The 26,701-nt window shown below is 42.8% G+C and overlaps 2 protein-coding genes across 3 annotated transcripts in view; one reads left to right on the forward strand and one right to left on the reverse strand.

The window, feature by feature from the left end:
* The window catches only part of LOC309340994 (cytosolic phospholipase A2 delta-like), a 272,520-nt gene extending 264,440 nt beyond the window's left edge, over positions 1-8,080 (forward strand). The window contains exon 21 of the transcript XR_014156146.1: positions 7,998-8,080. The gene's annotated coding sequence lies outside the window, so the exon portion shown is untranslated. The remainder of the gene's footprint in view (positions 1-7,997) is intronic.
* Positions 1-25,888, reverse strand: part of LOC309340772 (cytosolic phospholipase A2 epsilon-like) — a 46,476-nt gene extending 20,588 nt beyond the window's left edge. The window contains exons 1-10 of one of the 2 annotated variants that reach the window (XM_081859848.1): positions 25,748-25,888; positions 23,918-24,004; positions 22,323-22,395; positions 9,251-9,387; positions 8,481-8,609; positions 5,696-5,736; positions 3,847-3,889; positions 2,265-2,340; positions 510-679; positions 292-390 (exon numbers count right to left, since the gene is read on the reverse strand). In XM_081859848.1, coding sequence (XP_081715974.1) covers positions 292-390; positions 510-679; positions 2,265-2,340; positions 3,847-3,889; positions 5,696-5,736; positions 8,481-8,609; positions 9,251-9,387; positions 22,323-22,395; positions 23,918-24,004; positions 25,748-25,825 — 933 coding nt within the window. In that variant the 5' untranslated portion in view covers positions 25,826-25,888. Of the gene's footprint in view, positions 1-291; positions 391-509; positions 680-2,264; positions 2,341-3,846; positions 3,890-5,695; positions 5,737-8,480; positions 8,610-9,250; positions 9,388-18,851; positions 18,987-22,322; positions 22,396-23,917; positions 24,005-25,747 lie in introns of those variants that run through there. The other variant, XM_081859849.1, reaches the window with a different exon arrangement.
* Positions 25,889-26,701: the final 813 nt, after the last annotated feature.

Consider the following 26,701-nt stretch of genomic DNA (forward strand, 5'->3'; position numbering starts at 1 on the left):
TATACAGCTCCTGGATCCAGGAAAAGCCTCCATCTTCAGTCTCAATTTACTGGTCCTCATCCAGCCTGCTACTATCTCTAGACACAGTCCAGCATCCACACAGATGCTCCTGCTTCAGATGGAACGGAGACAGAGCTGGGTGCCATTCACATACTGATGAACACCTGACTTCAAATAATTGGATGATGGCTCTCAGCGGCTTCCTATAGATGTCCAAAAGCATGGGAGAATGAATAGAACCCTGTTGAACCCTGCAGAATAAGTACAGAGTGGCCGAGGAGGAGTACTTACTTCTTTGATTATATCTTGATCAGTGGGAAGTGCATTCAGAGGCAGAGTCAGGTTCCTGTTTTTGTAAGCGTTAGCTCCACATGAGTTGCAACAACAACACTGAAAATAAAGAGATTGCCTCTTTAAAAACAGAATTGCTTTTTTAAAACACCTCTCCCACTAAAAGGCGTGACTAACTAAAATTATCCGGGTTACTACCATGCTCAGCTATGACATACAAAGTTGGGAAGTGACCTCTTCTTTGGGAGTAGAACATCCAGTTCTGCTTGCTTAAACCTGGCATAGTGGAAAAGGGAAGGATCAGTGAAATGCAAGTTGGAGACACAGCCTAATGAAATGTCTTGAGTTCCTTCAAAGGATCCTTTCAATGTACATCTGACATCTTGTTCTAAAAAAAAAAAGAAAAAGAGGACAATGTTGAAAAAAGAAAGCAGAGCAGTTTTAAAAAGCAAACAAAAACCCCAAACATCAGAAATAATAAAAGGTAAGGTAAAGGACCCCTGGACGGTTAAGTCCAATCAAAGGCGACTATGGGGTTGCGGAGCTCATCTGGCTTTCAGGCCAAGGGAGCCGGCGTTTGTCCACAGACAGCTTTCCGGGTCATGTGGCCAGCAGGACTAAACCACTGCTGGTGCAATGGGACACAGTGACAGAAGCCAGAGCGCACAGAAATGCCATTTGGTGTGCTTTCGAACTGCAAAGTTGGCAGGAGCTGGGACAAAACAACAGGAGCTCACTCCATTGCAGGTATTCAAACTGCCAACCTTCCAATCAGCAAGCCCAAGAGGCTCAGTGGTTTAGACCACAGCACCACTTGCAACCATATCAGAAATAATATCAACCTCCATGCCACTGAGATCTCTTCATGTGGATTGAGACATGCATTTCATGAAAGTTTTTTATGCTGTTTTGTTCATTATAGTGAAAAATGTTACAGAGGTTTATGAATAAAGACAGTGCAAGCCTATACATATTTACTTACAAGTAAACTACACTGTGTTCAGTGGGTCTTAGCTCCAATTAACTCTGTTTAGCATTTTGTTCTACATCCTGATACTGGAAAAGTAGATGGAATGTATCTACAGCTAAGACTTTAATCTTATGCACACCTGCCTCTGGGTAAGGTCCATTTAACTCAATGGGGATTACTTTTGAGAAGCCACATGAGATCGCACTGTAAGTATGCTTAGAAACATAACCTTAAAAACCATTTCATGGAGCCTAACAGTTCATCTCTACATCCAAATCTGCCTTGTCCCAATCTGGGGAAATGGGCATTTCAAGAACAGGTGGCACTCTGGAGTTTAATAAATGTGACAGACTCTTACAAATGCTGCTATAGTCCAAAAAGTTTGGACTATAGCACTTTCAGAAAAATTGATCCAGGAAGTTAAAGCCTTAACAGGAAGGAGAGACAACAGTGATTTTACAGAGACATGGTACCAGAGCTGGCTCAGCCATTAAGGAGGGTGAGGCTGCTGCCTCAGGCGGCAGAAGTTCCTGAGGCACCACCACCATGGGCTCCCCCACCTGCCCTGCCACCTCAACCGCTTTCCCCATACAACCATCTGGTGGCAAGTCAAGAACAAACCTTGGTCACCACTTAATGGTTTTTGAGAGAGAAACACACCACAGGCTCAGGCTCAGATTTGTTTCATAGGTGTGCCATGGAAGCTGCTTACTCACATTAAACCATAGTTTGTTTTACACCATGGTGTAATGTGGTGTTCTCACCAGGACAGAGGTTGAAGACATTAAACTTGACTCTTTCAGTCTGGGCTGTTGACATTTCAGAGTATACTATAGTACCATCTAAGGTGGAAGCCACGTCAGCAAAATGCCTGAGTGTGTTTGCTAGCAATTTTACCCATTCCAGACTGGACCTAGCACCTGAACTCCAAACCTGAGGCCTCTATCATCTAGTCTAATGGGTGGTAGTGTGGAAAAGCATTTAATGAAGGAATAACCCTCACGTTTAAAATACGTATTCTTTTTTTTCTTCTGTTTCCTTTGATCCGCCTGAACCTCTAAACAGCAAAGTTCACGACACTGCAACAGAAGCAACCCACAAAGTAGTGAATAACATTTTTCATCTCACAGTTTGCGCCATGAATGTTATGCAACCACAAACTTAATTTATTTGGCCAAATGCCATATATTCAGTGCTTTTTTCTTAACAAAATGAAAAAAACGATTAGGGGTACTCTCATTTTGACTCAAGAAAATCACCATTTTTTAGTTTAAACCAGGGAAAATAAATACAGTAAATGGACAAAAGTACAAAGATTCACAAAATGTTTAGGGGTATGTGTACCCCTGCGTCCCCCCAGAAAGAAAGCACTATATATTCATGTTCTCACATGATGCTTTTAATTTATTGAATTAAACTTATGAGCTCTGGAGATTCATCAAGTTAATAAATGACTTAGCAACTGTTCTAGAAAATGTGAACCACGCCCCACCCCCAAGCAGATATTACTTGACAGCAGTAGTTGCATGATGCAGGGCCTGCTTTGTGAGGAGAAAGACATGGCTTTTTCCTAAACTAAATTCTCAGATGTGTGAAGGCCCACTTTCACAATTACCTAATTATAAGTGGGCTTTTTTGGGATGCAGCCACTATGAATATTGCCCAAAACCTGAAGGCAATTTTATTGCTAGATAGTATAATGTGATACCGTCCAGATGTTAGTGAACTCAGCTCTCATCAGGTCAAGCTAGCATGGCTAATTTTCAGACATATGATGGGAATTGTTGTCTAACAACACCTAGAGGGTCCCATGTTAATTACCTCTCCATAATTTACTGTATAAAGAAGAGTTAACAAATGTACACAGACAGATCCCAGAGTTCTTGTGCCTAGTCACTGACTGCTTTTCAAAGTGAGATCTCAAAGAGTACTTCTGGCATTTAGAAATGACACTTTTAAAAGTAGCTCTAAAAAACCCCTGGATGTGTGTATGTGTGTGTGTGTGTGTGTGTGTGTGTGTGTGTGTACTTCTTTGAAACCTAGTGATGGCATTGAAAGGAAAAGATGATGGGCAACATTTGCAATGACTTGTTCATCATATTTCATGTCATGAAGATTTTAGTCCATTGCAGCTACTTGGCTTTGCTGTCTCATGGTGTCCTAATACTGAGATTCATTCATTTCACTATTCCATACATCAAGGTTCCTTTGACACAGTTTGTGCATTTATCTGTATGGGCCAAAGCATACATTCCATTTCTGGTATATAACCTGATATGAGCACTTATCACATGATTGAGTCAACTCACATGGGAAGCCAATTCAAATATTACTGTAGCCAAGTTGAGTTCTGACCACCCAAAATTTATTTTTCTGATTTAGTAACATCTGATTTGGCCCCCATGGTATGCATATCATAAGAGTGGGAATGAAAAAAATACCCATACCACCATACCCATATCTAAGATTTCTCTTTCACACTTTCACTCAGGATCTTGTTCAGTTAATATTAAGTAGAGGTAGCTTACAGAGTTCCTGCAAGCCAGAGATATTGCACAGTAAATACATGAAGAAATGGAAATTACCACTATTGTTCCATTTGTAATGATGGTTTCAGCTGGACCACATCTAGGAAATAAATATTCATATATATACATTATGTTACAACTTGAATGATTTAAGACACAATTGTTCAACATAACTTAGAACTGAACAGTCAACTTATGTCTTAGAATTTAACTTTGCCCTTTTCCTTTTGCTGTTTACCAGCCCCAGGACTAGCCAGCCCTGCTGCTTTCCCAACAGAGACATTGCTTTTCCTCACCAGAATGGTGTGGAGGTGGGAGAGCAGTGAGGTCAAGATGCATGTGAGTGCAGATGGGATTAGCTCTTTCAGTCCTGACCCCCTCCACTGCCCTGCTCCCCCCTAGTTTTGTTAAGTAGCATCAACAACACTATCAGGAGTCTGGTGGCATGGCATTACTCCTAGGTGGAATCTACACACACATAAAAAAAATATATGTTGTGATAATGCTTTTTTAAAAAACGTTTTGAAAAATAAATTGAATTTGCCATAGCTCGCCATTGCCATCTAGTGTCACATTTGTATAATGCACTTTACAACACACTTAAAATGTTTCGTTTGCAGCTGTATAGCTGAGTCCCTGGTCACTCCGAGAAATGAGTTCCTAAATTCTGACTGCTTAGCAGGAAAGGTTTGGTTTCAGCCAGAGGGCAAGGCTGTGCAGCAACGATGGCAATCATCATATTAAGCAGATTTTAGGCATGCTCTACTGATGAGGATTTCAAAATACAAAAGCCAAGTGTTAATCAGGTCAGTGTTCTAATTCATAGATCCTTCAGATCATCCTACTGCCACATCACCACAATCTAGTCCATTTTGTCATCACTACGTTTCTTTGCCTGTGACTCTAGCGTGACACACGACTTATTCTTGCAAAATTCCCAGGACAAGGAAATTCAGAACCTTGTAGCAATATGACCCATCCCTAACTTTTGTCTTGCATCGACAGCTTAGTTCTTGTAGGAGACAACAGGCAATTATTTCAAAATAATACTGCTCTATATTTTTTTAATTGTTTCCAGTACAATCCTATGCATGCCTACTCAGATGTAATCGCCACTGAGTTCAATGAGACTTACTGTTAGGTTAAGTATGACGGCTTGAATACTCTTCTTAGTAGTAACCCAATAGTAACCCAAGGGGAAGAGTCTGATGAAATGGTACAAATCCCTGATGTCATTTTTATCCAGCAATCATAGTGCTTTTGAGCTAAAGCAATACATTATTGTATTTGTATGCCAGGCACCTGCAAACTAGACATCTGAGGGAATCAGTCCTGATGGAAGAAATTCTGGCCTCTGCTACTCCAAATGCACAGGAAGGATTAGTGCAAGGAGAAGAGGAAGCATTATGTTAATCAGAGTTCTTATGAGGAAGTCGTCTTTTGCTCTCCAGTTTATGGAAATCAGCACAGGCAAAGTTTGCATCTGAAGGCACGCTAAGGTGTGTTTTATTTGCTACGTAGGCACATGTGTTGAAAGAAAGGAAAACCTCTCCCCATTAACAAGTTCCTCACTTATACCAAGGAAGGGAGATGGATAGCTAATTTGAATTGCATCACCTTGAATTTTTATAAATAGCAAGTTTATACAATTGGGCTCATTCTATGGCCATTAGCTGCTGATGGTAACTTTTAGATTTAAAACATTTCTGTCCCACTCTCCAACATACAAGATGATCCCACGCTGGGCTACAAATGATTGCCGATGAAATACCCAACGAACATTCAAACACCAAGTAACACAAGAGACCTTATTCTTAATAAAATAAAATAAAAACAAGAGAATACAATTCATTACAGCAGACAGGTTTCTATAGTAATTGGTTTCTACAGTACTTGGGTTACTTACATATTCTCCAGTGCAAATTCAACCTCCAATTGTTCATGCGTCTGAAAATTAGAATGCAGCATAAATCGCACAAATTTTGCAAATAATTGTTCCATAGACATTGAGTTTGTAATTCCTTTAAGAATTTGCCTTTCCTGGCATGGAATGAGACGTATCAAAGATCAGTCCCCCCCAATCTTATTGCAGAAATTAAAACTGAATATTGAAAATTGAACTTGAGAAAGAAAAAGAACTTGGTGAAAAGCACTCCTCTCTCACACACCCTTTTTTCTTTCATAGAATCATAGAACTGTAGAATTGGAAGGCACCCAAGGGTCATCTAGTCCAAGCCCTTGCAGTGCAGGAATCCTGCCCCCAGCCTCCCTGGGTGGGCTCAAACCACCAACCTTCTGGTTAATAGCTGGATGCATTGCGCCACACCATAGGGCAGTTGAAAAAACATGCAGAACTGCTGTTTCAGGTCTGTTTTCACCTTTTTGTCTATGATGCCCAATCCCAATTTGCAAGGCTTAACAATCCCATGTTTGTTTAAATACAGAACTTTAAAATCCCATGTTTGTATGTTCAGATGTGCACAATAAGGTCAGGTTTGTTGCTGCTGTTAAACTATGAGTCCTATATATTAGTTTTACAGATTCCTCTTTTCATATTTGTTTGCTGTCTAGGTCATCAGCAACAGTGAATATCCCAAATTCTTCACACTCAGAGCAGCTAACCTGTGGTCCTCCATATGTTGCTGAACTACAACTCCCATCACCTCTGGCCATTGACCGTGCAGGCAAGGGATGATGGGAGTTGTAGTTCAGCAGTATCTGGTGGTCCACAGGTAACTCACCTCTGGTTTATGCAATTTTTTTCCCAGTGTGCACATTTTCTTTTTTTAAAAGATGGAATTTTCAAATAAAGTGTTTGGATTTAAGGATTCAGATGGATTTCAAAGCTGAAAGGCTAAGTATATGATAAAGGTTAGAAAAGGAAGCATATGTCACTATACATCTTCTCAGCATAGGACTGTATATAGCTACATAGAACTAAATTGCGGATGATGAGAATAACAGGGTCTCCTGATGTGAATTAAGTCCATGTGGTAATCTCACCTTGATATGTACTACCCCTCTCAGCAGCAAAGGAAGCTGCTCAGGCACCTGGGGCGGTGTGCCCAGGGGCGGGGTGAGCCACCCATAGGGGCAGGGCGCACCATGGAGCCTCCGAAGTCTGCCTGCCTCCTCCCACTCAGCCGCCCTACAGCTGGGGTGGAGGCAGAGGGCGGACTGTTTGGGTATCATGGATCCTGCACACGTCCAAGCCACCGCATCTCTGCAGCCTTGCAGTGAGTGCCGCCTGGCATTTTGTCACCCCCCTCAGTGGTGACATCTGTGGTGGCCCGCACCTACCCCACCCCCTTCCTCTGCCACTGACCACTCTTCACCACTATCAGCAGACTTAGTAGGGTGAATGGCCATTGAGCAAACATGTCCCACATATTGTGATACCTTGGTATCTCTTGTTGGGTTTTGTATCTAAGAACCATATTGAGTAGGAAGCTATAATTGTTAGAGGGTGCCAATTTCATGAGGGAGGCTAATCACATATGAGGGTGTTAGATTGCATGGCAAAGATGGTTTGGAGAAGAGAGCAGTTCTGGGAATATAGGTTCATCATCCTTGGTCTAGAAGAAGAAGAAGTGTGCCTGCACACAAAAGCTTATACCCAGAACAAACTTAGTTGGTCTCTAAGGTGCTACTGGATAATTTTTTAATTTTGACTATGTCAGACCAACATGGCTACCTACCTGTACAGTGGTACCTCGGGTTAAGAACTTAATTCGTTCTGGAGGTCTGTTCTTAACCTGAAACTGTTCTTAACCTGAGGTACCACTTTAGGTAATGGGGCCTCCCACTGCCCCGCCGCTGCCGCACGTGATTTCTGTTCTCATCCTGAAGCAAAGTTCTTAACCTGAGGTACTATTTCTGGGTTAGTGGAGTCTGTAACCTGAAGCATCTGTAACCTGAGGTACCACTGTACCGGAGCGTCTCTGATTGGCAACTTCTGCGTTCCTGTGGACTACTTTTGGCTGAAAAAACCTAATGAAAAATTTCCTGGAAACCTTGTCACTGAAGAAGCCCGATGGGCAAAACAATGGTTTATCCTGAGAATTGGTCTATCATCAGCTGCCTTGTTGTTACTAAGTACAGTGGTACCTCGGGTTACATACGCTTCAGGTTAAGAACTTTGCTTCAGGATGAGAACAGAAATCGTGCTCCGGCGGTGCAGCAGCAGCAGGAGGCCCCATTAGCTAAAGTGGTGCTTCAGGTTAAGAACAGTTTCAGGTTAAGTACGGACCTCCGGAATGAATTAAGTACTTAACCCGAGGTACCACTGTAGTTCCATTTGTTACACTCTCAAGACATAGGACAATGCAGAAGGAAGTTTCGTTTGTTACACTTTTAAGACATAGGACGATGCAGAAGGAAGATATCAGTATGAAATGGCATTGCCAACAGGAACTGAACGTTGTAATCATGGACTTGACAATCTTTGGACTTTACGACAATAATACATATAGAAGGTTAATAGTAATATGATATGTTATTGCCATCAGGAACTGTGCTTTGCAATTTTTTGATATGACGATTAAATTACAGTTTTATTACATATAATGTTATGTTACTTTACAGCCAGTTATGTGTGCTGTAGTGTTCTAAACCTACCTGTACCTGGTAGGACAATATGTGAGAAATGCAAAAAAAAGCTCAGTTAAGGATTGATCTCTATGCGTGCTCACCTGGGGATTCAATTCAAATTTCATAAAAACTGATTCTCCAAAGGGGACTTTAGCTATGTCAAATAAAATGACACGGTAGTCATCATCTCGAATAACATCTTCGTCCCATACAGTCAATTCTAAAACATTCTGTAATCAGAAATTAAAAAGTATTATGAATGAATAATGGAAACACAAAGCAGAGAGAGAGAGAGAGAGAGAGAGAGAGAGAGAGAGAGAGAGAGAGAGAAGGCTATTTTAGTCCAACTGTAGGCTACAAAGGAGAAACAGAAGTGTGCTACGTATACCTGTGAGAAGGCTCTATCAAACAGGAGTACTCACTTACATGAGAAAGGGCCCCAAATCATAGGGCACCTCTAGTTAAAATAATAATAATAATAAAAATCTCAGGTAGTAAAACTGAAAAGACCCCTAGAGAGTTACTTGCCGGACACTGTAGGTGATATTGTGTTAGATAGGCCACTGGTCTGACTCCTGTGTAGAACAACTAATAATGTGGAGATCTGTATTGCATTGCATTATATAATGACCGTACAGTATGTGTATCTGAATAGCAGATACTTTTCAAAATGGTGGCAGCAAAAGAAAGGAAGCTGCGATAAAGGAGAAGCCAAGATCCTAGCCTAGGTTTATTTAGAAGGGACTCTTTAGTACATAGTTTAAAGTCAGTGAAACAAAGAAGTGGTCACAGATACAGAAGATCAATAACTAGGGCAACATGGAGATGATTCTCCTAGAGGAACCTATGCATATACCATCTTTTATCCTACCTTAACTTGGCTCTGGATCCTGAAGTAGAATGTTTCATTCCATATTGGATCTTTGCAATTTGCCACTGTTTTGGTCCGAACTTTCTCACATGAAGCCGTAGGCAGCCACAAGGTCACATAACAATCTGTTTCACTTACTGTAGGGGAGAATATGGAATAATTCATAGTTTTAATTATGGCCAAAGTGAGATTAGCATACTGGATTAGACTGAAGATTTAGTTCAATCTTGTGGGGGTAGCAGATTCAATGTTTTCAAGGTGTACCACGTGTCTCTTAACTATTGCAAGAGGAGAGCTTGATCTTTGGGAGCAGTGTCCCAGTTCGTAAATAATGTTTAATGACTTACAACATGGCCTCAAACATTTCTGCAATGAAAATAGGGGTTTCCTATTCCATCATCATCATCATAATTTTACTGTTTATACCCCGCCCATCTGACTGGGTTGTCCCAGCCACCTATATAAAAACATAATAAAACATTAAACATTTCAAAACTTCCATGTACAGGGCTACCTTTAGATGTCTTCTAAAGGTTGTATAGTTACTTATCTCCTTGGCTCAGGGATTGCATAACTCCATACCCTTCAACATTTCTCTGATGAAAATAGGGCTGTCCTAAGGAAAAGCGGGACATTCCGGGACCAAAACAGAAACGGGGATGGCTTCTGTAAATCCAGGACTGACTCTAGTTGCTCTTGCTTACAATGCCTAGTTGCTCTTGCTTTGCTGTTTCCCAGTCATGAGCATGAGAAGTGTCAGGGAACTGACATTGGAGCAAGAGGTGGAGGCAAGGCTCCAGAGCGATGCAGGAGAGGGGACCAGCAGAGGGGAAGCAATTCAGCGCAACACCAGTAGAGAAGGGAGGGAGATGGAGGATTCGGAGAGGGGTCTCCAAGACTCTTCGCCCAAAACTAGTGGAGAGAGCACGGGCACACCTCTGCCCACTCCTTCCCTGCGCAGAAGGGTTCCGCGCAGGGAGAGTAGGTGGAGACTTGGCGTCAAACAGCTTCTTTGCTGGAAGAGGTTCAAGAAACGCCCACTGACGGATTCTGCAAGCGACTGAACGGCCACGGAGTGAAGGGCTGTCAGCCGAGGCATGGTTAGCCAAGCAATCTAGCCAACAGTAACGGCAAATTACGCACAAGTAACCCCTTATAACCATTACAAGAAGCAAGCTCTGAAAACGATGCAGACACATTTTAATTCTTGAAAATGTATGGCAAATTAAAAGAGAGAAAGGCTGGGCGGGGAGCAATGTTTATGTCTACAAATCTCATTAAATAAGTCATTATTTCTATTTTGTCCAGCAGGAGACCGACACTCATTCTATACTTACATAAAAGGCAAGTGAACAACTTACCCTCTCACGTCAAATATAAAATCAAACAGAGCAAATACTGTAATATCCTTAGAGCAACATTCCACTGCATGTTCCCATCTAATTAAACATGAACTTCAGTTTTATTTCCACTTAAAATCCTCTCCCACTCCACAAATATATGCACAAAAAGAAGGATATAGACTTTCTTCCATGTTAATAGTGGGGTCTGTCTGTCTGTCCCAATGGTGTAAAATTTGGAAACAAGGCTTTGGATCCAAAATTAAGAACCTAATTTCTTCAGCTGCATTTTTAAATGTATAGACAAGAGCCATACTCAAAGCACCAGCCCTCAAATTCCCATCTCAGTGGTTCTATATTGAGGGACAGCCATGATGAAAGGCAATGTGGACAAATTAAGAAGAGAGGAAGAAAGCCGGAGACACATCTATTGGAGATCCTGCTTTGAAAAAATGTATTCATTTTTCCTCATTGCTATAATTCTCTCACTTCCACAAGTCCTGCAGCCCTTGGCAAGATTTGACACTATCCTCAGCCCTCACACTGCCTTCCCAAAGCTGAGTAAGCCAGGCACTGGGCTTTGGTAAAGAGGCAGGAGGGCTCTGACAAGGTCCTAGAGTCCTCCCTGCTCCTTCCCAAAGCCTAGTTAGTGCTTTCCCAACTTTGGCCAGAGCCTCGTGGCTCCTTCCCAAACCTCAGTGCCTTGCTTAGCCAGCTTTGGGAAGGCAGCGCAAGAACTGAGGGGGGTGGGCATCAAATTTTGGCTTCTCTTTCCCCCCACATGCGCAACAAGGCAGCGTGTGGCCCACAGGTTCCGTGTGTGGGAGCCATGAAGCCATGGCAGAGGCTTGTAGTGCCGCTGGTGCCTCGCTGACCTCGGTGATGCGGCATGTCTGTGCTTTGCAGTGTATTGAGTGTATTGACCTTATATGGAGTTGTGTTCCCGCTGCGCAGTAATACCATATATGGTAATGAGTGTTGTATAGCCATGATCGGGCGATGTGACGTGGAACATTGGCAGATGGCCACGTAGGCTGTTAGAGAAAGGAGAGGATAATAAAAATACCAGAGAGGAGGAATGCTCAAGTGAGCTGCCCTCCACCCTGAAGATACTCGCTGTCTCTGTGTTTTTTCTATCCTGCGCACCATCCGTTGACGGCTGGTTTCCGTCAAGTGGTGCCCCGTGTGAGGCTTCCCGATCCACGCTACGGACATCATCGACTCTCCATGCCCGGCAAGGGTTACAGGCGCCACGCATCTTCGGATCCTGGTGAGTCGATCCCTTTCATCTTGATTTTGGAAAAATGGGCAGCTCTTGTCTATTCCACAACAGAAATTTTTTAAAGACTTAAAATTTCTCCTCTCCTCCAACAAATTGGAAGTTCCTGAGGGCGATTTGATACAGCTTATTCTGGCCATCAATGAACATTGTCCCTGGTATCCGCAAGATGGAACTTGGGAATTAAAAGACTGGGACAAAATCGGGATCCATTTTCATGGACACCCTAGCATCGGCGTTCGAGTTCTGAATGCATGGTGCAAGGTTCGTTACGCCATGGGCTCTTTATCGCCAAAAAATATCTCCATGGCCGCATTGCTAACATCACCTCCGGCCTCTTTAATCCAGCCTGCCGTGTTGCCGTCTGCTCCAGCACTCGCCCTGCCGGCACCACCGGACCCTAAGCCTGTGTTTTTTCTATGCTGCGCACCATCCATTGACAGCTGGTTTCCGTCATCCGTGTCAAATAATAATAATAGTAATAATAATAATTTATTATTTGTACCCCGCCCATCTGGCTGGGTTTCCCCAGCCACTCTGGGAGGCTTCCACAGAAACCAAAAATACAGTAAAATCACACATTAAAAACTTCCCTGAACGCCTTAAGATGTCTTCTGAATGTCAGGTAGTTTTTTAGTTACAGATAGGTAGCTGTGTTGGTCTGCCATAGTCAAAACAAAAAATTCCTTCCAGTAGCACCTTAAAGACCAACTAAGTTAGTTCTAGGTATGAGCTTTCGTGTGCATGCACACGAAAGCTCATACCTAGAACTAACTTAGTTGGTCTTTAAGGTGCTACTGGAAGGTAGTTTTTTATCGCTTTGACATCTGATGGGAGGGCGTTCCACAGGGCGGGCGCCACTACCGAGAAGGCCCTCTGCCTGGTTCCCTGTAGCTTTGCTTCTCGCAATGAGGGAACCGCCAGAAAGCCCTCGGCGCTGGATCTCAGCTGCTGGGCAGAATGATGGGGGTGGAAATGCTCCTTCAGGTATACTGGGCCGAGGCCGTTTAGGGCTTTAAAGGTCAACACCAGCACTTTGAATTGTGCTCGGAAACGTACCGGGAGCCAGTGTAGGTCTTTCAAGGCCAGTGTTATGTGGTCTTGGCGGCTGCCCCCAGTCACCAGTCTAGCTGCCACATTCTGGATTAGTTGTAGTTCCTGGGTCACTAGTTGTAGTTTCTGGGTCACTGGGGGCGGCTGCCCCGTCACCAGTCTAGCTGCCACATTCTGGATTAGTTGTAGTTTCTGGGTCACCTCCAAAGGTAGCCCCATGTAGAGCGCATTGCAATAGTCCAAGCGGGAGATAACTAGAGCATGCACCACTCTGGCGAGACAGTCCGCGGGCAGGTAGGGTCTCAGCCTGCGTACCAGGTGGAGTTGGTAGACAGCTGCCCTGGATACAGAATTGACCTGCGCCTCCATGGACAGCTGTGAGTCCAAAATGACTCCCAGGCTGCGCATCTGGTCCTTCAGGGGCACAATGGCGATTCAGGACCAGGGAGTCCTCCACACCAGCCCGCCCCCTCTCCCCCCAAAACAGTACTTCTGTCTTGTCAGGATTCAACCTCAATCCATTAGCCGCCATCCATCCTCCAACCGCCTCCAGGCACTCACACAGGACCTTCACTGCCTTCACTGGTTCTGATTTGAAAGAGAGGTAGAGCTGGGTATCATCTGCATATTGATGGACACCCAGTCCAAACCCCCTGATGATCTCTCCCAGCGGCTTCATATAGATGTTAAAAAGCATGTCAAAGTACACTTGTGGCCCACTTGGTATGAAGAGTTGGACCACCTTGTTCTAGGTTTACAACCTAAGTCATTCAAATGTGCTGTAGCCCAACACTGTCTGTGTTTACTTGCTTTTAATTTTAATTTGCTCTATTTATATGCTTCTGATTAAGCGAGCCCCCAAAAACTTACGCCATAGTATGTTTTCATGTTTTTAAGGTACCACAATACTCTTGGATTGTCCTATTTTGCCACAAGAGACAAACACAGCTACCCCACTGGAATTATAGGAGATGAGATTATCTCTTGGCTAACTAAAGAAACAGCTGTTGCTCTTTCTAAATTCCTGTGTGGGTTAAGAAGCAGCAGGTTCAATTAGGCGCTTTTCCTGCCTATTTGCATCCATCCTACTGAGGATTCTCTCCTCCTTTGAACAAAGGATTGTGGTTGCACATTTGGCATTGTCAGACATTGCCAACCAGGAAATGTGCTCTGTTTTGTGCCTCACCTGCATCTTATCAAGATCCAGCTGCAACTTTGCTGTGGTCACTTTTTTGACCTCCTTAGTGTCTTCCTGGCCAAATAAGCTTCTGAATGAATGACCTATTTGGTGCCCATTTATGACCTTTGTGAAAAGAAGTTGGGGACCATGCAGAGCCATAGCTATGTAGGGTGGGTTTAGCCAGGAATTTTGCCCCGGGGAAGCCACTAGAGGGGCACCATTGAGGCTCTCAGCCTGTGTGTGTACGCAAATGTGTGTAGAGAGGGACTGCCAAATTGGGTCTTTGACCCAGGTGAAATAAAGCCTAGTTTCATCCCTGGGTTTAGGGAGGCTTCCCTCTTTCTATGTTTGTGCACTAAACACACAGATTGGCTCCTTTCCAGCACATTATTAGGTGAAAATCAGAATCAGTTTAGAGTTTAACAAAGTTATACTCTGATGTGTAACAAAGAAGAGTCTTGTGGCACCTTAAAGCCTAACACATTTATCATGGCATAGGTTTTTGTGGACTATAGTCTACTTCATCAGATGAATGAAGTGTATGGTTTGGTGAGAGACCAGGGGTCAAATTCCCCACTCAGCCATGAAGGCCACAGGCTGAAATTGGGTCAATCACTGCATCTCAGCCTAACCTTTTGTGTTGTGAGGCTCAATGGACAGGGGGAGAAGTGTGAAAAACACCTTGAGTTCCTTGGAGAGAAAAAACCTGAGATATAGATATAATATAATAAGTTTGCAGACATTTTGTGTTTGCATGCATGCACATCCACACACAAAAGAACATATATCGCATACACACACAAACATACCTCCCAATTTAGCATAACACTCCATGCATCTGATAAAAGTGGGCTCTAGTTCTGGGTCCCTTCAGATTTTTGGACCACAACTCCCATCAGCCCCACCAGCATAGCCTGGAGCTGATGGGAAATGTAGTCCAAAAACATCCGGAGGTTACCAGGTTGACGAAAGCTGGATTGTGTCCTAATAAATTTGCATTTAAGAGGCATAAAGAATCTATATTCTTTATGCTGCAACAGAATAACATGGCTATCCCTCTGGAAGTTCTGAAGCAATAACAGGGATTAGGCAAGAGGTCGGTGTTTCTGGCACTCTGGAGCAGGGTGTGTGGGATGAAGAGAGGCCTCCAAATGACAGGGCAGCAGAGGAGGGGCGGCCATGTTTCAATAAGGGCAGGCAGTTGGGAGAGAATGTGTTCCCTGTTATTGCTTCAGAAGCTTTCAAAAGCCATTATTTAGGCCTCTACTCTCTGTTGCTGTGGGATGTTGTTCCCCATTCCTCCATTCCACCTTCTTATGTATCTTATAAACCTCAGCTTGCCTTCTTTCTTTCTAACTTGTTGACCTCAGGTGGGAGAGAGAGACAGAGAGAGAGTGAAGATTCTGGGTGCACTGAAATAATGTTGCTGAGCCCAACCTGTTTCAAAAAAGCATCTTCAGGGATGCAGATGTGTTTAATAATACGTTTTCCAACCCCCAACCTCTTTGCATCTGTAGGCATGATAAATTTGTGCCCTTGGCGTCTAACTTTGGCTTGCTGCTTTCTTTTGCAATTTCTACTCATTCTCTCAGGCTGCTAAATGAGGATAAAGGAAACCAAAAGGCTCACTTTACATTCATGCTGTCCTTCCTTCTCCTCTGTCATTTATGTGGCCAAACAACATTACACCACCCTGATCCACACCCCTGCTAACAATCCTCTGGAGCCTCTTCCTTATTTTTGCTGCTCCAGTAACACCTGCCTCTCCTGTGCCAGGAACTCATCACCTTCACTTATAAAACTGATACCATCTTCCACAATATTTCTACCCCTCTATTCAATGACCCTCCTCCATCTCCCTAACTTCTTTGCTATCCCCCCAGTAAAAAAGGTAAAGGTAAATGACCCTGGAAGTCAAAGGTGACTATGGGGTTGCATCACTCATCTTGCTTTTCAGGCCAAGGGAGCTGGCATTAGTCCCCAGACAGCTTTCCGGGTCATGTGGCCAGCATGACTACACCACTTCTGGTGCAACGGAACACTGTGACAAGTGCCAGAGTGCATGGAAATGCCGTTTACCTTCCTGCCTTAGTGGTACCTATTTATCTACTTGCGCTGGTGTGCTTTTGAACTGCTAGGCTGGCAGAAGCTGGGATGGAGCAATGGGAGCTAACCACCATCGCACGGATTCAAACCGCCAACCTTCTGATCGGCAAGCCCAAGAGGCTCAGTTGTTTAGACCATAGCGCCACCCACGTCCCCTATTACCCCAGTATCTCATGATGAGAGATTCACTCTGCTGTCCTCATCTGAACTGCCACCCGATCTTTATCTTATTATCTGCTGTCTCTTCCAGAGTATCACCCACCCACATCACCCACCCACATCACCCAACTGTTTCTCTTCTCTGACTCTTTCCCTACCTTGTTTATCTTTGTCACTGTTTCTTCAACACCCCTTTCCCCAAAAGCCTTACCCATCCTCATCATCTCACTGCCAGCTGACCTTCTTTCCCATTGCATCTTAATTCATTCCTGCTGTCTTGATTTTCTCTCTTCCAATCAGTCTTGAACCCTCTCCAATCTGGTTTACCCTCTGCACACTACTGAAGTTGTCCTTGCTAACCAGAGATCATCTCTTCACTGCCATTTCTAAAGGACCACTGAAATTACTACAGTTTTGGTGGCTCACTGCATGCAGTAACAACCTTACTAGCCAGCAGTGAGCTTGTGCTTATTATCTAATGCTAAAAAGAAGAGCAGTGCATCCTATACATGTCTACTAAAGATAAATCCCATTGAATTAAGTGGACCTTATTCTCAGGTAAGTGGATATACTGATTGCAGCCTGGTATCATATATCCGTTTACCTGAGATTAAGCCACACAGAACTCAACAGGACTTACCTTGGAGTAGTCTTGCTTCAAAGCTCTACAACAGAACTTGAACTGTTGTGACTTTTCAATCCTATCCTGTCCCATTTAACTCAATGGGGCTCACTTGTGAGGTGACATGCATAGGATTGCACTCTTAAATTAGTAGCCTTGTCCTGATTTAGATGAAGATGTGAGATGCAGAAAGTGTGCTTGGTGGCAGTTGTTTTTATTACCTGCATATATGGAAATCCAGTTGTGCAAGATGGGAATATCTAAAGCATCTGAAAACCCATACAGTTTTAAGTAAGAGGGCATATTTTGCAAGACTTGCTGCCTCACCCAGCTGGAAAGAACCATGAAACCACAAGAATATACTCTGTGAATGCAGTGGCACTTTTATAGAGATTTTGTCTTGCCTTAAATGATTGAACTACCAAGAATTATTTACCCTAGTTGATAGCATCCAGCTGATCTAGTCATAAGAGAAGCACTGCTTCCTTTATATTGTCAGATAGCTGTACTAGGGTGAATCTGTCATTTTGGGGTTTTCTCATTCTCTCATTTTTTCCATTCTTAAGTTCAATTCTCCACACTTCACATCAGTTTCTGGGTTGTTCTTTCTTTCTTTCTTTCTTTCTTGACAATTCATCAGCATTTTTGCAAAAATGTCTCCCAATATTTGGGCAAAGCAAATTTGCCTGCTAATTTACATATTACTGCGTGTTACTTTCACTGTTATACATTTTTATGCATACCTTGCCACACAGTAAGCATTTTTAAACACATTAGTTGGCTTGCAAACTGCAGTGCAGAATTTGGAAAAGTGAAAATGCTGAAGGATGGCTGGGCTTCGATTTACATATTGTTTCAGAAAGCCTAATTTGACTTGGCTCAACATCTATTCACCCAGGCTGGGACTATTGCACAATGAAGTAGCTCAGACTGGGAGTTTATATAGGATCCGTAGACTCCATCCCTCCTCAGTTCTCAGTCAGGCCCTGATCCAGGCAGGTGTTTCTGTGCACTTCCCCCTCCTCACATGCAGCTAGCCTTGCACTTTCGCAGTGGCTCTGAAACTTCTGCCTGGCTCACTGTCTTGCTCCTGTGGCCCTGGGGTGGATAAAGGAGGGCATGAGAAACAGCCAGGAATCTTAGCAGCTCGTATAGGAACTTCCAGTCCTGTGGCAGGGATCACTAAAGTGCAGGAGTTCTGTTTGGCAGGGAGTCCTCCTCCTGCTCCTCCACTGAGGAGATCTCAGGTCAGAGGTCTCGGCAAGGTTGAACCCAGACACTCAATCGAAAAGAAACTGTTCCAAATGAACTACAAGATAGTACCTTAACTGCTGAAGGACTGCCTCTTTCCATCTGAACCAACCCAGACCTTGCAATCACCATCTGAGGACCTTTAATTGTGTGCCTCCTGCGTGAAAGGTCCAGAGGATGGCAACATGAGAAGGGCCTTTTCTGTGGTGGCTCCCCATTTCTGGAATGCTCTTCCCAGGGAGGCCTTCATTACATATCTCTAGGTGCCAGACGAAAATGTTTCTCTTCAGCCAGGTGTTTGGTTGGTTAGCATTCCATGGCCTTTTAAATGTGTTTGTGGGAATGGAGTCATTGGTTTGTTTTCGTTTTGTATTCTGTAATCTCATTTTGTATTCTCATGTTGTGAGCCACCCTGTGATCTTCTGATGAAGGGTGACAAACAAATGTAATAGATAGATAAATAAATAAATAAATAAATAGGCCATCACTGCTTCTATGAGAGGAAATCACAGCAGCTGTCACAATTCTGCTGCTGTGAGTGCTGGAAGGAAGACCGCTCCCTGCTATAAGGCCCATTTCCACCTGGCCTAGGAGGCGGAGCCCAGACTCACCTTAAACAGCTAAAAGAGGCTCCCGGGAGGCCGCTGGGACATTGCTGGAACAACTCTTGGGTTGGAGCAACTGGCAAAAATGTTTTAAAATGTTTTAAATGGTTCTAATTTTGTTTCCTCTGGTTTGTTTTTGTCAGGTTGGTGTTAGTTAAATGCTTAGTTGGGGTTGTCCATTATTTTAATTTGAGTATACTGTTTATTATTGTTATTATTGTTATTGTTATTATTGGTTTCTACAGTGTTACCTTGGTTCTCGAACTTAATCCATTCTGGGAGTCATTTGACTTCTGAAACCGTTCGAAAACCAAGGTGCAACTTCTGATTGGCTGCAAGAGCTTCCATCACTCAAGTGGAAGCTGTGTCGTACGTTCGGCTTCCGAAAAACATTCACAAACTGAAACATTTACTTCTGGGTTTGCGGCATTCAGGAGCCGATTTGTTTGGCAACTAAGCCATTCAAGAACCAAGGGACGACTGTATAGATTTATTGGTTTGTTTGTTGCTTTTATATGATATTTCATTTTTTAATGTTTGATGTTTTGTTGTGTTTTTATATATGTTAAGAGTGGTAGTCTCATAATCTGGTGAACCGGGTTCGCGTCTCTGCTCCTCCACATGCATCTGCTGGGTGACCTTAGGCTAGTCACACTTCTCTGAAGTCTCTCAGCCCCACTCACCTCACAGAGTGTTTGTTGTGGGGGGAAAAGGGAAAGGAGTTTGTTAGCCACTTTGAGACTCCTTAGGGTAGTAATAAAGCGGGATATCAAATCCAAACTCCTCTTCTTCTTCCCAGAGTGGCTGGGGAAACCCAGCCAGATGGATGGGATATAAATTTGTAAAAATAGCATTTTATTATGTTCTTGTATTAAAAAAAATTCTCTAAGTTGGTTCCTTTCAGAAGGGAGACCAATTCAGCAGCAACCACAATGTTGGCTCAGTTCAGACATCATGCCAGTGAAGTTTACAATAGTTCAGTATGATGTCTGAATTAGCAAATTGTCTACGAAATCAGAATTAGAAACTGAGGGGGTTTGAAAGGGTTTTGCAAACTATCGTTCGAGACAATCATAGTTTGTCAGGATGACATGTGAACTGAGAGACCATAGTTATAGCCATGGCTCTGCCTCCCAGAGAAGGGGCTGTAGCTCAGTGGTAAACATCTCTGTTGAATGCAAAAGTTCCTAGAATCAATCCCTGACACTTTCAGGTAGGGCTAGAAAGGCCCCTGTCTATAACTTTGCACAGCCATTCAGCCAGCTGCCAGCTAGATGGACCAATTGACTCGGTAAAGGACAATTTCCTATGTTCCTTCACAGATATCAAGACAGAATACACTGCCTCAAAGGGCACTTAGAATATGAAAGCAGACAAGTAGTTTTAAGCCATGACTGTCTAAGGAAGCTCAAACCACAATTTGATGTTCATACTTGACTAGTTAAGCTAGAACTTTAGGCTATTGATAAAATAGATGCTAAACAGTAGTATTTATTTTGGGTACATCCACCACACATGAATTATAAATGCCTTTCTAAAGCTTTAGTTAGGGACACTTTTGTAGCTATGTCCCTATGTTGTCCTTTATTAGAGATGTAATTAACGTGGATGAGAAACATTCTTTGTCTCGTTTGTTGGGAAGATCAGATGCAATAATACTCCCACAGGTGAAAACTGAATTAATAGCTACATCTGATAGCTACAGCTTACTTTGTAGTTTTTCAAAGGCTATGTTCACATGTCAAAGTTTACCATAATTACTTCCCACATAGTATGTAAGCACATCCCATATGCACTTTTAAGTAGAAAAACAAAATCATTTTTACCCCTGGTTCATAAAAAGTTTCCCTGAAGTTATATATCCACTTTTCCCTTTTCATGTGTACAACAATGAGGTTAATGTCAGTTGAAGAACCTATTATTCCTGAGTTAACTTTTGCCATAACAATTCTTAGAATTAATATAGTGCTTTAGTATGATCAAAATATTTCCCACATATTACTCAAACGAAGAAGTCAACCCTGTGATTCAGCTGTCATTATTGTCCCCATAATATAGATTGGAAATTGAGGTTGAGAGATAGTGGCTTGTAAGGCCACCTAGGACTTGGCTAGATTGGTAAAGAAAAAGTGTTTTATATGTGTTGTATATGCAATATAACACTGTGATACCAGATGGTGCTGTGGAGTCCCAACTTTCCCAACCAAATTTCCCTGTATGAGTTTACAACACGTTTAAGTGAAATGCTTCTTTGATGTGTTGGGATATGAGTACTACGCAGCTGAGAACAAGCAGTTCGATGTTTACATCATATGATGGCCCTGACCGTGGGACAAGAAGTTCCAGGGATTTCTCAGGCATTTGTTCTTTGTGTAACATGAGACCTTCCTGTTGCTTGTGTGAAGGAAGTCTCAGTGAGTTGCTCGGAGAAGACTGAGCGAGCAGACATGTTTTTGTACAGTTGTACAGTCAGAAATAAACTAGAGATGTAATAGACTTTCTGACTATCTTCTTTATCCTGCTGGTATGCAAGAGCAAAGGGGGTGTGCACCTTTCACGCAGGGAGGTGTCGCCTATCAAGATCTTCCTGGACTGCCGGGATGCCAGCCGGGGTAGATCACCGGAAAACAAGCCCCTGGAGCCTGGGAGAGGGGCCAGCCTCTCCCGAGGGGGCTAGTTTTTCAACATGATGTGTCTATATCCAGCCCTAGTGGATTGCATAGGATGGGTGAGATTGGAAACACGGACACTTTAAATTTATGCTCCCCCCCCCTTGCTCTATATTTATTGCTGAATTGGCTTCATAAAATCTGGTATTAGCAGTCTGGAAGATATTTGAACAATATTTTGTTATCCACTACTGGTAATAATGATTCATTTCCTAAAAAATATCACCTATACACAGTGGCAGAGCTTCATGCTCCGGCACCGGAGGGCGGAGAGCAGGCGGGGCTGGGGCTGGCGCACATCCTGGGGGGGGGGGGGCAGCCACGATTGCACCCTGCTGGGATTGCGTTGCCAGGGGTGGTGCACTCCCCCCACACTCCTCTTCCTCCACCAGTGCCTATACAGTGGAACCTCGTGTTACATACCATCCCCCTTGTGAACGCTGCGGGTTACGAGCTCCGCTAACCTGGAAGTAGATGCTCCCGGTTGCAACCTTTGCCCCAGGATACGAGCGGAAGTCGCATGCCAGCAGCGTGGCAGCAGCGGGAGGTGCCATTAGAGAAAGCGCGCCTCATGTTACAAGCAGTTTTGGGTTGAGAACAGACCTCCGGGATGAATTAAGTTCATAACTGGAGGTACCACTGTATAGATTATTTTTTGAGAAAACCACATAAAAGTTCAGAAATACTAATTTCACCCATAAAATGGCACTAGCAAAGTTATGTAAAACTTTGGTTAACATTATTGCTCAAGCATGCTCAATATTTTTGGAATAACAAGGAGCCATAGTAAAAGAATGAAAATACTTACAATAATCTTCTCGGCGGACATTCCACATCCGTATGATTCTTACTGTGAGCAGATAGCATGGTGATTCTGTACTCTGCAGAACAAGACAAAATATACAAACGAACCTTTCAAGCGTTGAGTGTACTTCTTGTGATTCATAAGCTTTGTGGGCATACAACGCCCATCTCAAAGAAAGTGAACGTTATGAGGTTCCAATTTTCTCTCCATTTCAGATTAAAATCCACACTAGAGAAGAATTCCTAGTTTACCCTTCTATCCAGGCACCCAACAGACATACACACATTGCCCTTCCTTTTCCCGTTTAAACCATACTTATTCACAGTGGTATCAATAGCAGTGGCAACAATGTCTGTGGAGAGAGGGGAAGAAGCAAGGTCTCCCTCCCAACTCTGGTCACCACATCGAAATAGTACACTGAGTAGACCTTAAGAGCCTTTTAAAACTATTTCCAAATGGATCACAGAGTGCATGTGCTGAAAATCAACAACCGCAGGTTCAATTTGTAATTTATGAGTATTTGTATAAGTATTCTATGTGTACCACTTTCCAGGCCCAAATCCTCCTATAGCTCCTAAACAAGAATAAATGAATAAACATATAACAGAGAAGTAGAAAATCTAAATGCCAGATAAAATGAAAGACACTAAAAGGTCTGGGAAAATAAAAATAAATTCTTAACTTGGTGCCAAAAGGATATCAGACTCAGTGACTTTCCCTAGGAAGAGCATTCCAAAATTGGTAGTGCCACAACCAAGAAGGCCCAGTCATGGATTGTTGTGACCAACTGCCAATTGTCACTTTAAAACTGCTATATGAACTGAAAAAAATTCATTGTTCCTTGTTCCTGATGTAGATTGTTATTCCCTCCTTGTTCCTGATATAAATCCTCTCTCACCCCTTTCTCCCCTGGCAAGAGGGAAGAACCATTTTGTGATTCGCCTCAGGTTCCAAAATGTCTTGGACTCGATAGATAGCAAAAATGAAGAATGTGGAGAAAAACATTTGGAGATGGTTTGTTGTTTTTCTGCCTAAGTGTTCAATATTTGGTCAGAATTGTCACACACACCCAGTACAGTTGCAGCACTCCAAGCACCATGGGGACAGAGATGGAACAGAGGAGGAAAAGAAAGAAACCTCCCCCCTCTCTTCTGCTGCCACCAAAGCAGATGTCACCAGGTAAAGGAGGTGGAAGGGTCAGGAAACCTCTTCTCCTGTAATGTGCATCTTAGTATTGAAGGTGGATATTGTGTAACTGAGCTTCATATTCCAAGTCAAGGAATTACAAACATTGCTGACATCATAATTTGTGGAAATAAGCCGGACTGATTTCCAACGAAAGATGTATAGGCTGCGATCTTAAGCAGCCAGAAACTCCAGGAAGCAAATGAAACCTGTTTCCAAACAGATGCATTATGAAACCATTTAAAAAGAAAAGAAAATAATCAAGGTGTGAATGCTCAGGGAATTTGGCCAATAAAATTGCTCCACACTTCCAGCTGCAGAGGCCTTGCAGGTAGTGTGCTCAAATACCTCAAAATAAAAACAAACCCTCAATTAAGTCACACTCTTTTGTGTTCTTCTCCATGCAACAGTACCTTGCGTTCAGCATCCTGTTGGTCAGTATTCTGGTGCATCCACTGAACAGCTACAGTTCCCGAGGTTTTTGTTTTGCTATTTAGAATCTGTCCAAAAAGAAGAGAAAGAACAATGTTGGGTGGGAGGGGTGATAAAGTTTTCCTCCGTTTCTCATAATTCCCATTCTTGAAGGGTGTTTATTACAAATACCCAGTGCTTTTTTGGGGGGGGGTACGCATACGCCTAAACATTTTGTGAATCCAAGTTTGGCATCATTGAGGGGCAGTATTTCAATATGAGTAGGAAAAGGAGAACACCCCAAAACATTTTTTTTAAGGGAAAAAGGCACTGCAAATACCTATCTATTATAAAATGGTGTGAGGGCCCCACTGTGCCTGCTACATTTGAACACCTTCCTTATAAACGTCAGCTTTGTGTGGATACCTATCTGGCATTTGGAGGACTTATATCAATTCATATGTTTAAATTAAGGTGAATGTATTGGCGGTCACTGTATTTTTAGGGTGAGCTGATGGATTCCCCCCTTCCCATTCTTCTCTCTTTCTTTGTTACATTTGCATTTTTTTAAAAAAATACTTAGGGTGGCTACATATTCATCACTAAATAGATAACAAAAAAGGACACAGAGTTGCATAAAATGTAGACATATTGACGCAATTTTAGAAATTGTGGCTATAATTTAAATAGAAGTACAACACTGTCTATGTGCTAGGGGTTAGTGAGCAACTTTAGCTCCCCTGTTCTACCTTCTCAAGGTTATTTATCTTTAAAATGGACTTGGACTCAGCCACCCTTCAAATAGAGGACTGTCCTCTGTAAAGCAGGACTGAATCACAGAAGTCTCTGTGATGGAGAGTACAAGTGACTGCTTCTCCCAAGATCACATCAGTTGACTCATGAAAAACATTTGACCCCATTAGAAAACAAGCAGCCAGACATATGCCTAAAGAACCCTATTGACAAAGTTCAGTCAACTGCCATTATAAGATTCTTCAGAGACAAAGAAATAAAATAACGTATTTTTCCATCTATAAGACACCCCTGTGTATAAGACGCCCCCTATTTTGGGGGACTCAGATTCAAGAAAATGGGGGTAAGAGATGCATCCATGTATAAGACACCCCCTAATTTTTTACATTATTTTTAAAGGAAAAAACCTAGTCTTATACATGGAAAAAATACAGTAATAATAATTCTGCAGTTATGCATCAGTTGTATATTCAGTAATCTGGATGTTAAGTCTCACTGAACCTAATGATGATTGCATTCTATATTACAATGTTTAAAATGTGGCTTCTTTCCCCATCAGATCTGAAAACAATAATTTCGCTTAACATGCATGAGACAACAAAAAAATCTTAACCTGTCCCTTAAAAGCCAACAAGTTAGGTACCAGATCAACTTCCTAAGGGATGGAAACTGAATAATCAAAACACTAGTAATGAAAAAGCCCGACCTTGTTGTCTCCTGCTTAATTTCAGATGCTAATGGCATTCTGAGAGGGTGACCCTGAAGATATGTGCCCTGCTTGTTTTACTCGTTTCACCTCGCTGTATAAAGAACACAGTATTACATTTGAGTTTTGCATTTGCAAAAGCTCTCCTTTACACTCTGCCCTTTTTGTACCTCTCAGGCCACAGTTACTAATAATGTGGAAATAGCCAGTCTATTAATGAAAGGCTGCCCCCTTGCAAAGGCTTGTGTGATATGGAAGAAGCACCGGCTTTGTATCAACAATCCAGATAAGAAAAAAAGGAAATAGCATGCATACATGTAAGTGCAGCACATTCAGAGCCCCTATAGCAGCCACTTGGTTTTATTATGCCTACCTGAGGGAAAACAGCAGGCGATCCCATTGCAGAAACCACTGGATTCCTGCTACATGCTATTAAGAGTACTTCTGGCATGCAGCAGTAAAAGATATTTACAGACCTCGGAATGGGTAAAAGCTGTACAGCAGGTGCTATAAACACTGAGTCAGAGCCCCACCTCTTTTGGGATTTCAGAAGCAGAAAGAATCCCCACCCACTTAGCTTGCACCGTGCACATGTCTGTTGCAAGAAAGGGTGTGTGTGTGTGTGTGGTGTCAGCAGACCTAGAACAAGGGAAACCCATATTCCATAGATTCCACAACTGCAGGTCACTGGTTTTTGAAGGGCCCCCAAAGTCTGGTTGTTGTTGTTAATTAAATTTTATTCCACTATATACCCACAGGTCTTAGGGTGGTTACAACATAAAATCACAAACTACATAATAAAAACAAAACAACCCAATAACTTATGCATTACCAAGGAAGAGTAAACATAGAGGACACAGATTTGCATTTTTTAATTTTTCTCCATAGCGATAAAGGTAGAATTTGAATAGAAATAAAATACATCTCATGGACTGCAAGAAGATCAAACCTCTCCATTCTTAAGGAAATCAGCCCTGAGTGCTCACTGGAAGGACAGATCGTGAAGCTGAGGCTCCAATACTTTGGCCACCTCATGAGAAGAGAAGACTCCCTGGAAAAGACCCTGATGTTGGGAAAGATGGAGGGCACAAGGAGAAGGGGACGACAGAGGACGAAATGGTTGGACAGTGTTCTCGAAGCTACCAGCATGAGTTTGACCAAACTGCAGAAGGCAGTGGAAGACAGAAGTGCCTGGCCTGCTCTGGTCCATGGGGTCACGAAGAGTCGGACACGACTAAACGACTAAACAACAACAACAACTTTGTGGTGCTTGTTCTCCCTTCTTAAGGTTCTTGATCTATAAACAGGACTTGGGTAGACTAGCCTG

The sequence above is a fragment of the Podarcis erhardii genome (genome assembly GCF_964252035.2).
Source record: "Podarcis erhardii genome assembly, chromosome: 1".
In the NCBI taxonomy this organism is placed as follows: domain Eukaryota; kingdom Metazoa; phylum Chordata; class Lepidosauria; order Squamata; family Lacertidae; genus Podarcis; species Podarcis erhardii.